Source organism: Sinocyclocheilus grahami, unplaced genomic scaffold (assembly GCF_001515645.1).
Source record: "Sinocyclocheilus grahami isolate Dianchi unplaced genomic scaffold, SAMN03320097.WGS_v1.1 scaffold959.1, whole genome shotgun sequence".
Lineage (NCBI taxonomy): Eukaryota > Metazoa > Chordata > Actinopteri > Cypriniformes > Cyprinidae > Sinocyclocheilus > Sinocyclocheilus grahami.
In genome coordinates this window covers 524,200-539,023 of record NW_015506138.1, presented here as the reverse complement: position 1 = coordinate 539,023, position 14,824 = coordinate 524,200, and the positions used below count along the sequence as shown (strand labels likewise).

At 39.8% G+C, this 14,824-nt stretch overlaps 1 protein-coding gene across 1 annotated transcript in view; it reads right to left on the bottom strand.

Moving 5' to 3' along the window:
• Window positions 1-14,824, bottom strand: part of LOC107564766 (NACHT, LRR and PYD domains-containing protein 12-like) — a 30,735-nt gene that overhangs the window by 4,428 nt on the left and 11,483 nt on the right. Inside the window, exons 2-12 of the mRNA XM_016249919.1 lie at window positions 14,213-14,335; window positions 13,371-13,493; window positions 13,156-13,216; window positions 10,293-10,506; window positions 6,820-8,557; window positions 6,088-6,261; window positions 5,761-5,934; window positions 5,205-5,378; window positions 4,204-4,377; window positions 1,489-1,662; window positions 940-1,113 (exon numbers count right to left, since the gene is read on the bottom strand). Coding sequence (XP_016105405.1) covers window positions 940-1,113; window positions 1,489-1,662; window positions 4,204-4,377; window positions 5,205-5,378; window positions 5,761-5,934; window positions 6,088-6,261; window positions 6,820-8,557; window positions 10,293-10,506; window positions 13,156-13,216; window positions 13,371-13,493; window positions 14,213-14,322 — 3,290 coding nt within the window. The 5' untranslated portion in view covers window positions 14,323-14,335. The remainder of the gene's footprint in view (window positions 1-939; window positions 1,114-1,488; window positions 1,663-4,203; window positions 4,378-5,204; window positions 5,379-5,760; window positions 5,935-6,087; window positions 6,262-6,819; window positions 8,558-10,292; window positions 10,507-13,155; window positions 13,217-13,370; window positions 13,494-14,212; window positions 14,336-14,824) is intronic.

Below are 14,824 nucleotides of genomic sequence, written 5' to 3'. Positions count from 1 at the left end.
AAAACATGGATGTAGTGTCCGTGACGTCACCCGTAGGGCTCCGAAGAAAGTTTTTGAAGTTCAAAAGTGGGCGGAGGTGGCAGTCGCCATCTTGGCAGCGCGTCACCGCGCATCACTCCCGGATAATCGAAGATGGGCAAAGAGGCGGGAGCAGGTTGCTGAAGCCACGCCCCCATAGCTCGACGGTGGTGACAGCAGCGGCAATCCACCTGTCACTCAAGTGGCCACGCCCTTAATTATGCACAACTTTAAGGGTTAAAATAATTTAAACGGATGAGTTATAAAAAAATTCACCCGTCTCACAGTTATCATGAAGGGCAAAATTAGCTATATAGACCAAAATAATTTTTTGAACCAGGCTGTAAACATGTTTTTTTCTGCTGTAAAGTTGGGCATTTTAAAATGGGGAGTCTATGGGACTGACTCTCTTTTGCAGACAACCTCTAGCGGCCAGTCGATGAATTACAGTTTAAGTCACTTCTGTGTTGGCTTCACGAGAGAGCCGGAGGTTGCCGCTCGGTTTGGACTTTGTTCGCCGGAGATCGACCCCACGCCTGTTCACTGGACTACTCTTGTGTCTTGCCCTCAATATACCCGTTTGCCACTGTTTTGACCACGTCTGTAAATAAAAGCCTTGCATATGGATCCGCACGTCTGTCGTCACGTTCGCCTCGTTACAATTTTGTTCTGAATTAGTAACTTTTATGTGTTTTATTTAGTAAATAACAATAACAAAAATATTTTGATTATACAGCTATCTTGATATATAATCACAAACGTTTGGCCAAATTTTGCACCCTAAATTTCATTTTAAAATCACAATTTTTATAAAAATAATCTCAATTAGAAAGTGTATCATGGGCTTTATGTATGATGACTGTTAAATATATCCTACTGAAAATAATGTTATTTAAAAATAACATTTAAAACATCACTCACTTTAGTTTCTCCAGTTTGCAGTGTCGGTTCCTTAGTAGATCAGACAAAAGCTTCACTCCTGAATCTCTTGGTTTGTTCGATCTCAAATTGAACTCTCTCAGATGAGACGGGTTTGATAGAAGAGATGAAACCAAGGCAGCACAACCTTCCTCACCAATACCGCTATATTCCAGCCTGCAAAGAAGAAAATGAGCAGTAAATGTCAGTCAACACAAACTCTAGGTTGCTAAGGCTGGTGCTAAACTAAGCACAAGCATATTAAAAATCTATGTTTTCCTAATTGTGTTGCAAAATATAGAAAGAATGAAGGATGAAGATAGACTTTTCCACCAGCAACTAACCACTCCACATCTCTAAACCAATGCACTTCTCTGCATTTCTCCTCGGCTCCATCTCGTTTTGTAATCTAGCTTTCTAATAAACCTGGCATTGCATACTGTGAATATTGTTGGCTCTTTGATGAATTGCTTATGCTGCTATGTTGTAAGTCACTTTGGAAAAAGCATCTGTAAATACATAAAAGTAATATGATTAACTATCATCACTTACTCTAGTTTCTCCAGTTTACAGCGTGGGTCCTTCAGAAGAATAGACAGAAGCTTCACTCCTGCGTCTCCGGGTTCATTGTAGTTCAGATTGAGTTCTCTCAGATGAGACGGGTTTGACGTCAGCGCTAAAGCCAGAGCAGCACAACCTTCCTCTCCAATACCGCAGCACTCCAGCCTGAGGAGACAAAGACACTTACACATCAGCACTCAAACTCTGCAGGTAAAAGATAAGGATGAGGCGAGCACAAAAGACGCACTTAATGCTGGACAAAGCCAAATTAACAGACAAGTGATTTGAGAAACCAATTAAGCACTGTTGAAGCTGGGGTGGGCAGTATGACCAAAATTCAGTTTCACAGTATGACTAATTGTATTTCACGGTAACGATATATTTCACGATATAATTATTTATATATTCAGTTATTCTGAACATAGACAAATAGGGCTTCATATGATAAACAAACTCAAACACTTTACCTTGTTTTTCTTTTATTTGGTAAAATATTTATTTAGTAGAAACACTCAATTTATAGATTAACTGCCCCCAGCTGATTGATATTAAACGCCACTTTTAGGCGTAACAAGGCGTTTCTGAATTATTTTGCATCTCGTGTTGTACTTTTACTTCAGTCAGTTTATTATATCTAAATATTTTATATTGAAATATTCTATTCATAATAAATTAAATTTGCTTTCTTTTAATTTTGTCGAATACTATTAATACTAGTTATATTGTTTAAATTTGTTCCCTGGTATCTGCGTTTTATACTGCGTTTTTAAGGGGATTGTTTTGCTCTTTTTGTGAAAACTGGTTTTATAAACAAGGCCCAGTTCAACGGTGGATTTGCACATCGTTTGATACTGAAAGATGGAGCGATATCGGTGATAAAAATAGACCGGTCATGATTGGGAACTCCAGACGTTAAGTGAAACTGCATAAAATTTCTGTGTTTTGTTGGCAATCGGTAGCACTTAAAAGATCGTGACTCTTTAGCTCCGCCCACGACACGCCTCCAGGAGCTCGGCTGTTTCCGGAGAGAATCGTAAAGCTGTATCTTTCTTTTATAAATAAGGTAAAACTAAAGACTCTTTGGAGATATAGAGTATAGTGTTGCATCCTTCATAGGTACTCAAGATTAACATGAGATTGGGTGAAACCGTGTGTGTTATGTCCCCTTTAAAATGTGATTGGTTAATTTAAGCGTCAAGACGTATCGAAATAGAGGAGGTTATTATCATCTAGTTCTGATCAGTGTCTGATCAATTGGATTTAGAAAAATATAATATGGGCTGTTGCATTCTCAATATTTAGTAATTTTGCCTCAGATACAGGATTATGTAGATTCGCTTTAACAAGCAGGTTGTTCATTACCTTTACCCCACATTTAAAGGCACAATATGTACAATTTTTTTATTAAAATATCCAAAAACCACTAGAACAGTGTTATATATTTTGATGACTTGTGTACTTACATTATCCCAAATGTTTTGAAGAATGTTTAAATCCAGAGAAATAAGCTATTTTAACTGATGATACGGAGCGTGTCCATAGTGTCGCCTGCTAATGATGTCATAACCCCTCGATTTCCGGTTTTGTTTTGTAGAAAACATGGAAACAGCAAAGACGCTTTAATAAGTTGTGTGTTTTAATAGATTGGTGACGACCGCACAGAGTAGCACTATAACAGAACTAAATGTATCTAGTATGATAAAACAGCGCTGCTTTACCCCACATACTCACGACCGGAAGCAGCGGAAGCGCTCGACTGTGGCATAATAAAAGCTCCGCTGCTTTACCCCACATACGCACGACCGGAAACAGCGGAAGCGCTCGACTGTGGCGTAATAAAAGCTCCGCTGCTTTACCCCACATACGCACGACCGGAAACAGCGGAAGCGCTCGACTGTGGCGTAATAAAAGCTCCGCTGCTTTACCCCACATACGCACGACCAGAAGCAGCTGAAGCGCTCGACTGTGGCATAATAAAAGCTCCGCTGCTTTACCCCACACACGCACGACCGGAAACAGCGGATGCGCTTGACTGTGGCATAATAAAAGCGCCGCTGCTTTACCCCACATACGCACGACCGGAAGCAGCGGAAGCGCTCGACTGTGGCGTAATAAAAGCTCCGCTGCTTTCCAGCCGTGTGTCACTCTCGTTCAGCGCCTCGTTTCGCTTCGACAGCTTTCAGCCTCACCATGCTTCATTCTACTACGTTAATAAATCATTAGCTCATCCATGAACATGATTTCTGCCTGAGTACTTGCTACTGCCAATAGATACACAGACACGCTGCTGCTGCATGAACAGACATACATAAATCTCTAGGCAGATCTAGACAGGTGGAGCTGGGGGAAGTGGAGGGATAATTAGTGCTACAGTAGAAAACTAGTGGCTGTAACATGCTATTATGACTATATTTCCGTCCCTTGGTTTGAGGAACAACTAGATTCTGCAGTTTGCCACCATTTTTGGAGGTTCTGTCTTGTTCACCATGTCTATTTCTTTAAAAGTGTTACTGTATAATGAAATTGAGATACATTTGGCCTTTGTAAACATTAAGTATTATGCTACTATATAAACATTGGCAAAATATTTTCAATCCTACAGTGCAGTATTGTACTTGATGCATGTAAAAATTGTATATAGCACCTTTAATGTAATTGTTGGAGATGTTATGCAATTTGCATCCCTAAAGATGAATCATCACTTACTGTAGTCTCTCCAGTTTACAGTTTGAGTCTTTCAGAAGGTCAGACAAAAGCTTCACTCCCGAGTCACCAGGTTTGTTCCAGCTCACATCGAGTTCTCTTAGATGTGATGGGTTTGATATAAGAGATGAAACCAGAATTGCAAAACCTTCCTCTCCAATACTGCTGCCATCAAGCCTGCAGAGAAAAACCACCTCACACTTGAGGCTCTTTGATGCCAAACTTTCATATCTGCTGCAGTGTGAACAAGATTTTGAATAGAAACACAATAGGGACATTCGCACCGGGAACAAACATTTGCCTGATAACAATGTTTTCTGTGGTGATCCAACTCAAGCTTAAATTTAATTCTAGGTATGGTGAAACAAGCCACTTTGTGGATCTCACAAAGCTAGTCTACACTAAAGTAATTCACCCCAAAATCAAAAGAAATCAATTTTAGTATATATTAAACCATTACTATTTTTGCACTGCAACATTCTAAACAACATAAGTGATAAATTAACTGTGTTTTATATATTTGTTTTGTATATTTAAGAGATGAAACCAGAATTGCAAAACCTTCCTCTCCAATACTGCTGCCATCAAGCCTGCAGAGAAAAACCACCTCACACTTGAGGCTCTTTGATGCCAAACTTTCATATCTGCTGCAGTGTGAACAAGATTTTGAATAGAAACACAATAGGGACATTCGCACCGGGAACAAACATTTGCCTGATAACAATGTTTTCTGTGGTGATCCAACTCAAGCTTAAATTTAATTCTAGGTATGGTGAAACAAGCCACTTTGTGGATCTCACAAAGCTAGTCTACACTAAAGTAATTCACCCCAAAATCAAAAGAAATCAATTTTAGTATATATTAAACCATTACTATTTTTGCACTGCAACATTCTAAACAACATAAGTGATAAAGTAACTGTGTTTTATATATTTGTTTAAAATGATGAGTGAAGTTTGTTAGCACTAAGGATATTGTGATATCATTCATCAAATATTACCCACTGTAGTTTCTCTAGTTTGCAGTGTGGATCCTTCAGTAGATCAGAGAGAAGCTTCACTCCTGAATCTCCCGGCTCATTATTGTTGAGATTGAGTTCTCTCAGATGAGACGGGTTTGATATCAGCGCTAAAGCCAGAGCAGCACAACCTTCCTCTCCAATACTGCAGTCATACAGCCTACAGAGAGAAACATATATATATATATAGCTTAACACACATTCATTCAGCAGCAAAAATTGAGTAATGAGCTGCAAGTGTGTGAGCATTAGAATAAGTGATTTTGTGCATGAATGTACGACTAATGTAGAGTGGTTTTCATAATTTAAATCTTGCATAATCTGCAAAACATTTCATTTAAGTTGGTCAAAAAGAAGTGAGTTCATGCTTAAAATGAGAAGAAATAATGTAATTTTTTTTTTATATCGACAGCAATAATTTAGGTATATACGGTTTAACTTAATGTAAGATTGTGTATTTGTTGTAAAATAGTATAAGAAAAATAACTTAATATATCAAAGAAATTATGAAGCCGAAAGATAGATTTGATAATATCACTCACTGTAGTTTCTCTAGTTTACAGTGTGGATCTTCCAGTAGATTAGACAAAAGCTTCACTGCTGAATTTCCTGGTTTATTGGAGTTCAAACTGAGTTCTCTCAGATGTGATGGGTTTGATATAAGAGCAGAAACCAGAGCAGCACAGCCTTCCTCTCTAATACTGCAGTTACACAACCTGCAGAAACACTTGCACTAAATTTAAAATTATTCATACTGAGGACATACATAATATCAGAACATAAGGACACTGAGAGATTAAAACAATTTAATAAAAAAGTGAAATTGGAAATATTAATGGATTAAAAAAACAACGTATAAAAATACATACTTCAGTATCTCCAGTTTACAGTGAGGACTATTCAGTCCCGCAGAAAGAACCTGTACTCCTGACACCTGGAGGTTGCTGTCACTGAGGTCCAGCTCTCTTAAACTGGAGGAGATAGAGCTGAGAGCGGAGGCCAGGGCTGAACAGATCTGATCTGTGAGATTACAGCCCCTCAGACTGGCAAAGAATAAACACATGCCTTAATCTCCAATAACAGCAATCAGTATGGATTTACATGGAGGCTAACTTAACCAGTTCATATAATCAATTAAGGCCCTATGTGGTTCAATTCCAGGGATACTGGGTTCTCAATATGGCTTCAAGAAAAAAAGGGTTAAATAGTACACATTTTAAGTGGTCGAAAACCAAATGTGGGTCACTTTGCATTCAGTTGATACTTTTTAAAAAGTGGAACATGTGAATAACAAAAAATGTAGAAATGTATTTTGTTTCTATCTTGTTTCCCTCTAAACAATTGCATACAACGTATGTCTGAGTGCCATAAATATAATTTTGTGTGCCTGTAACTAAAGAAGTATTAAAGATATCTCAACATCCTTTTATATTCTGGTTCCTAATAAACTTTTATTTTGTAATCATGATTTTTAAGGCTCCAAAACTGGGATCCGGTTGGAGCTGAAATCTGCAGGATGGTAGCTCTCCAGGAGCAGGGTTGGAGACCCCTGCTTTATACAAAAGTGAGTTAAAACGGGCTTGCAAATTTAATATACTCACTCTGCTTTTCTGGAAGCTTTGACCACCGGCAGCAGCCTCAGAAGACACTCCTCTGATAGGTCATATTGCCTCAGTTCAAACTCATCCAGGTCCTCCGCCGAGTTCAGCAGCACAAACACCAGAGCTGACCACTGGGCCGGAGAGAGTTTGACTCCAGAGAGGCGATGGGTGCCTCTACTGCTCAGGTACGTCTGGACCTCCTGCACCAGAGACTGGTCATTCAGCTCGTTCAAGCAGTGAAACAGATTGATGGACTTCTCTGGAGAGGGATTCTCTCGAATTTTACTCTTAATGTACTCAATAATTTCACATGGATCCTGGGAGCTTCTCGTCATTGTGAATAATCCCCGTAGTAGAGTCTGATTGGACTTCAGCGAAAGCCCTACCAGAAAGCGAAGGAAGAGATCCAGGTGTCCATTCTCGCTCTGCAAGGACCTGTCCACTTCACGCTTCAGAAAGTCTGTCATTGAGGACTTCTTGTTCTCCCGAGCAAAGGAAAGGAACTTAAACAAGGCAGCGAAAAACTCTTGAACACTCAGATGCACAAAGCTATACACCTTCTCCAGCTTTAGCCCAAACTCTTCTCTAAAGATCTGGGTACAAACTCCAGAGTACATGGATGCTTCTCGGACATCAATGTCGCACTGCTTCAAGTCCTCCTCGTAGAAGACCAGATTGCCTTTTTCCAGTTGTTGAAAAGCCAGTTTCCCAAGTGACCGGATGCTCTTTCTGGCCTGCTCAATATCTACATCACATTTCCCATCATACTTTTGGGTCTTCAGTTTGGTCTGGACGATCAGGAGGTGTGCAAACATTTGAGTGAGAGTCTTGGGAATCTCTGTACTCTTTGCTTCACCCAACATCTTCTCAAGTACAGTGGCGGAGATCCAGCAGAACACTGGGATGCGGCACATGATGTGAAGGCTCCTCGACGATTGGATGTGTGCAACGATCCTATTGGCCAGATTGTGATCTTTTATTTTTCTCCGAAAATACTCAGCCCTCTGAGGGTCTCTGAACCCTTGTACCTCTGTGACCCGGTCGACAAACTCTGCAGGGATCTGATTGGCTGCCGCTGGTCGCGTGGCGATCCAAATGAGGGCAGAAGGAAGCAGGTTCCCCTTAATGAGGTTGGTCAGCAGCACATCCACCGAGGCCGATTTGGTCACATCCCACAAAATCTCATTGTTCTGGAAATCCAGAGGAAGACGCCACTCATCCAGACCATCGAAGATGAAGATGGTTTTATAGTCATCATATTTTATAGGTTTCAGTTCTGTGAAAAAACAGCAAAGAAGCTCCATCAGACTCATCTGTTTCTCCTTCATCAAATTCAGGTCTCTGAACGGAAGCGGAAAGACGAAGTGAACGTCTCGATTAGCTTTTCCTTCAGCCCAGTCCAGAACAAACTTGTGCACTGAAGCGGTTTTTCCTATTCCGGCAACTCCTTTGGTCAGCACCATTCTGATGGGTTTGTCTTGTCCAGGTAAGGATCTGAAGATGTCATTACATTTGATTGGTGTTTCCAGTGTCTTTCGATCTCTGGACAATGAGGTCTCAATCCGTCTCACCTCATGCTCGTTGTTGATGTCTGCAGTCCCTCCCTCTGTGATGTAAAGCTCTGTGTAGATCTCGTTCAGAAGTGTTGCATTCCCTTGATTTGAGACTCCTTCGCTGATTTTCAGAAATTTCTGCTTCAGTCTTGATTTCAGTTGTTGTTGACTCACTGAGATCAGCTCTGCAATATACAACAGAAACAATATTTATGCTGCACTGCAATATTCTAGAAACATCCAGAAAAGCCCAGCAACCACACGTAGTAACACCCCAGCAACTATCCAGAACACCCTAACAACCACCCAGAACACTCTCGCAACTATCTATAACCTTCAAACTTCAAGCTTTTAAAACCATTTGAGTCTTACAACTTACAGCTTAAACTTTCAGGCTAAGATTTCTCAAGCCAACATCAAAGTTTGTCTACAAACTATAATATCCAATTTTAGTTGAAATATGAAATTGCTGTAAGCAGACATCACTGGACCATTAAAGGGATAGTTCACCCAAAAATGAAAACTCTGCCATTAATTACTCACCCTCATGTCATTCAAAACCTGTAAGACCTTCGTTCATCTTCGAAACACAAATAAAGATGTTTTTGATGGAATCTGAGAGCTTTCTGACCCTCCGTAGACAGCAATGATATTACCATGATCAATGCACAGAAACTTAGCAAAGACATCGGTAAAATAGTCCATGTGACATCAGTGGTTCAACCATAATTTTACGAATCTACGAGAATACTTTTTGTGCGCAAAGAAAACAATAATAACAATTTATTCAGCAATTCTTCTCCCCGAGTTACCGTCTTTCACCATTTTGGAGAGTACCCCAGAATGTAATCAACATTGTTTAAGTTCATCACGCGCGCGCTTTCTACTGAACGTAAACAACGCTGATTGTGTTGATTACAATCTGGGGTACTCTCCAAAATGGTGGAAGACGGTAACTCGGGGAGAAGAACTGGTGAATAAATTATGTTATTATTGTTTTCTTTGCACACAAAAAGTATTCTCGTAGCTTCGTAAAAATTACAGTTGAACCCCTGATGTCACATGGACTATTTTACCAATGTCCTTGCTATGTTTCTGTGCGTTGATCATTGTAATATCATCGCTGTCTATGGAGGGTCAGAGAGCTCCCAGATCTCATAAAAAATATCTTAATTTGTGTTCTGAAGATGAACGAAGGTCTTATGGGTTTGGAACAAAATGAGGGAGAGTAATTAATGACAGAATTTTCATTTTTGGGTGAACTAACCCTTTAAGAATTAAACAGAAAAACAACAAAGCAAATTGCATGCCTAATCAAGTAACTGACACAATCGAAATTAACAAATCAAAATGATTCACTACAAATGAGCAGCAACGATGCTAGAGAGTTTGAAATCTGGCTCTTACTGGTCTGGAGTGTGTTAGCGAGTTCTGGCTGGTTCATCTTCCTCAGGACATGAAGCATAATCCTCAGAACTGCCTCGCTCACTCGACTCTGCCCTTCATCCTCCTCCTCCTCCTCCTCCTCCTCTCTCACAGAGCATGCTGGGTAATCTGGGTTCAGCAGTTTCTTGAATCTTCTCAGCTCGTTCTTCATCAAAGAGATGCTTGTGTCCTCGAGCTCCTGAAATTAGTGTTTAATCACAGTGAACATTCAGACGCTCAACTTCCATCAGAGAGTGAAGAGAACAATGCACAAGATGAACGAAGGTCTTATGGGTTTGGAACAAAATGAGGGAGAGTAATTAATGACAGAATTTTCATTTTTGGGTGAACTAACCCTTTAAGAATTAAACAGAAAAACAACAAAGCAAATTCCATGCCTAATCAAGTAACTGACACAATCGAAATTAACAAATCAAAATGATTCACTACAAATGAGCAGCAACGATGCTAGAGAGTTTGAAATCTGGCTCTTACTGGTCTGGAGTGTGTTAGCGAGTTCTGGCTGGTTCATCTTCCTCAGGACATGAAGCATAATCCTCAGAACTGCCTCGCTCACTCGACTCTGCCCTTCATCCTCCTCCTCCTCCTCCTCCTCTCTCACAGAGCATGCTGGGTAATCTGGGTTCAGCAGTTTCTTGAATCTTCTCAGCTCGTTCTTCATCAAAGAGATGCTTGTGTCCTCGAGCTCCTGAAATTAGTGTTTAATCACAGTGAACATTCAGATGCTCAACTTCCATCAGAGAGTGAAGAGAACAATGCACAGGAGTTTTAGTACATTAATGTCACCATAACAAAACTCCTGCTAAGAGATACTGAAGGGAACTGACTCTTGTGGATGATGTTTATGAGTTTATATACACTAGATGAGTCTAATAACAAGCTGATAACAAGCTGGTAAAAGTGCATTTGTAAACTGCAAAAATAAAGAAAAAGAAAAAGAGTATTACATAAAAAATACTATTATTTTATAGTACACTTTAAAAGTACAATGCTAAAATTTACTCTGGGTTCAGCAGTTTCTTGAATCTTCTCAGCTCGTTCTTCATCAAAGAGATGCTTGTGTCCTCGAGCTCCTGAAATTAGTGTTTAATCACAGTGAACATTCAGATGCTCAACTTCCATCAGAGAGTGAAGAGAACAATGCACAGGAGTTTTAGTACATTAATGTCACCATAACAAAACTCCTGCTAAGAGATACTGAAGGGAACTGACTCTTGTGGATGATGTTTATGAGTTTATATACACTAGATGAGTCTAATAACAAGCTGATAACAAGCTGGTAAAAGTGCATTTGTAAACTGCAAAAATAAAGAAAAAGAAAAAGAGTATTACATAAAAAATACTATTATTTTATAGTACACTTTAAAAGTTCAATGCTAAAATTTACATTTTTTTTGTTTTTACTGTTTTATTTTTTATATGAATTCATGAGTTACATATAATAAATGGGGTAAAGGTTATACATATTTGGTGTGCTGCTCTCCGAAGGGAGAGCTCCGAGCTCGGAATTTGGCCCGAACCCAGAGTACCCCCAAAAGCAACTGAGCAATGGACAGCCGCTTGATGAATAGACTAAACACCCAAAAATGAGCACTGAAATTTGATGGGTTGGCGTTTCGCGAAGAAGCCCAAGTGCTTTGACCAGGAGGGTCCATGCAACCTCTGATGGGAGCAGCTCACAGTGCCGGGCAGACAGGTCCTACTAGCCAATGGACGAGGAGCAGCGTAATTTGGGGAGCCAAACCGGGAGGGCTCACAGATAAAGATAGTTCGATAGATGGTTCGATAGATAAGTGAGAAATATTCACTGGAGCCGATAAGTAATTTTTTGTTTTTAAATTAATTAATTATTTTATTTTCAGATGTGGAGGTATCGGCGATGCTGTCTGGAGCATTTGCAGACATTGAAATTGTCAGCAAAAGACGGCGCTTCTAAAATCTAATCCTCTAAAATTGTTATTCGTGTTGGTGGTTGCAGGTCTTGGCACTTAGCTGGTGGATTTAACTGGGGTTGTGACTGGGCAGGGGGGAATAGAGGGGTTCATTTGTGGGCATGACATGGTGGATTGTGCTTCTGATTCATGCAGATCATGCATGAAATATTTCTGCAGCCTAGGAACACTCTGCTGTGAAGATCAAGGGCATTGGTTCCATTTAAAGACCCATACTGCGCATTTTGCAGAGAAGGACTTGTGGTAAGTGTAGAAGTGCCCTCATCCATAGGATAATACAAGCTTAGCTATTAGTGCCAAATAATCATTTAGTTTGTGCTGCCTATGGGGGAAGGCTGAACAGGTTATTTCAGTAACGCAATGGAAAACTCGGGAAAAGACAACAAACATGATGCATGTGGGTTTTGGTTTTCTAATGTAAATGAAAAATCTCCGCAGTCTATATGGCGGATGGATTCAGACACAGGAAGGAGTGAAAGTAAAGATGAGAGGTCTGTTTGCACCTGCCAGGATTTGTGCTCGGATGTTGTGAGCCACCAGGCTTAATACGGTCCACTTTTCAATAGGGGGAATTGTTGGCACAGCCGAACGATAGGAGGATGGTTGGAAGTCTCGCCAGTGGAGGCGAGGGTAGGCCTCGGCGTCTTGGTGAGCGCTTGGCTGACAGAGCAGAGCGGCGAAGAAAAATCAGGCACGTCATTGGACGGGAAAAGTTTAATCTGTGACACTGCAAAGAAATGCTGGAAAACTGTCAAGGAACATAGATAAGTCTGTTGTGTCTGCTGTGCATATATATACACACCTCTCATTTTTCAACATTATCATACCTAAAATCATCAAGATTTTATATTGCAGGGTTAAGTAAGTATTTTGGCAAGTTTATGCGCTGCTGGTTTTAGTGCTGCCGAGTGAATCTCATCAGTGCATGAGATGTCAGTTTTGCATTTTGCTCTGAAACTGGAAGCATGTACTGTAGCCTAGATTTATTTTTGGCATTTTTGCCTTTTATTGTGATAGGAGAGTTTTAGAGTTGACAGAAAGTGAATTGGGAGAGAGAGGGGGTGCGGGATCGGGAAAGGTCCTCGAGCTGAGATTCAAACTCTGGAAACCTGTAGCACAACGGCGCTGTATGTCGGAGCACTGCCCACAAGGCTATCGACGCTGATAAGATTTATGCTTTAAGTTTGAACATAAATCTTGTACATTATTACAGTTAGTCGATCTAAAACAGTGATTGTGCATTAACAGCTGTCAAACATGTCGATATACAAATGAGTGGTCTGAACTTATTTACCCAGTGCATTTTTGCCCACCACTTATGTGCATCCCTGATTATAGATTATAGAATTCCTCTAGTTTATGACCAAAAACTTAATGAAACTCACCCTGAAGATGGCATCTGGCAGCATCTCGCTATTCAAAGACTTTGATCCTTCCTGTTCGTTACTGTAGCTGAACATGCAAATTGTTATTCAGTGACAGTAAATACACGCATGATTGTGTCCATTCCTTAATTTTAAACACAGTACAAAATCTTGACCAATTATCCAATAGGATAAAGCTGATAATTAATGTGCTTCATCCATGATCCGTTCCTCACCTCCGTTTAGCAGAAGAGTCTCCTGAACTGAAATTAGTTGGAGGATCCATTGACGCGTCGCTCCTCATAGACACACAGCTGGACTCTGGAGCAGGAGACATGGATCTCATGTTTGAAATTTTCCTACAAGAGAAGTCATGCCATGAGATGAATGACAGTGCTGTTGTCTCTGTTGCAAAGCTGCATTTAATAAAACAAATGAAAGTTGCTGCATCTTTCATTCAAAAGATTTACAAACTTCTAACCTTTCATTGAAATAAAACAATGTAAAGTGGGGGGAAAATCTCATTATGAAATAAATGTTTTTCTCTAGTTCACGTTGGCCACAATTATTGGCACCCAATTATTGCAACATCCTTTTCCCAAGATAACAGTTTTGAGTTCCCTTCCGAACATTCACTTCATGTTGTGTATGGGTAAACTCCTGTTGACTCTGTTACTGAAGCCTGATTTGTTCACGTTTGTGTAGCTGCACAAACCAATGGCGCTTTAGTCCTCCAGAAAGGGCGGAGCCGACATGTTTTAGCACATCTGATCTCTTCTGGAAGCTGGTTCCAGCTGCGGGCGGCATAATAACTAAAAGCGGACTCCCCTTGTTTTGTGTAACCCTTGGTATTTCTAACTGACTCGATTCTAATGATCTGAGTGGTCTGTTAGGTTTATATTCAGTGAGCATATCTGCTATGTATTTAGGTCCTAGGCCATTGATTGATTTATAAACGAGTAAATACACGCATGATTGTGTCCATTCCTTAATTTTAAACACAGTACAAAATCTTGACCAATTATCCAATAGGATAAAGCTGATAATTAATGTGCTTCATCCATGATCCGTTCCTCACCTCCGTTTAGCAGAAGAGTCTCCCGAACTGAAATTAGTTGGAGGATCCATTGACGCGTCGCTCCTCATAGACACACAGCTGGACTCTGGAGCAGGAGACATGGATCTCATGTTTGAAATTTTCCTACAAGAGAAGTCATGCCATGAGATGAATGACAGTGCTGTTGTCTCTGTTGCAAAGCTGCATTTAATAAAACAAATGAAAGTTGCTGCATCTCATTTGAAGTATTTATCCCATTACTTTATCACGATGTTCTTTTATATACAAGATCTTTTGATGTTGAATTGCATGGGATCTTCCTCATTTGTAAGTCACTTTTATATGAAAGTACCTGTGTGACTGAATGTAAGCAAATGTCACTGTCATAAGGGGGTTTTGCACGACTAATCATTTCTGCTAGTTGACTACTTATCAAGTTATTTGTGGTTAAGGTATTTGTGGTAAGAAAAGAGAGAAGAAAAAAGTTCTGGAAGAAACTTTTCACCATAAAAATATAGCACAAGTGTTTCATTTTGATGTTTCATATATATATATATATATACACACATACATATATATATATATATATATATATATATATATATATATATATATATATATATATGTATGTGT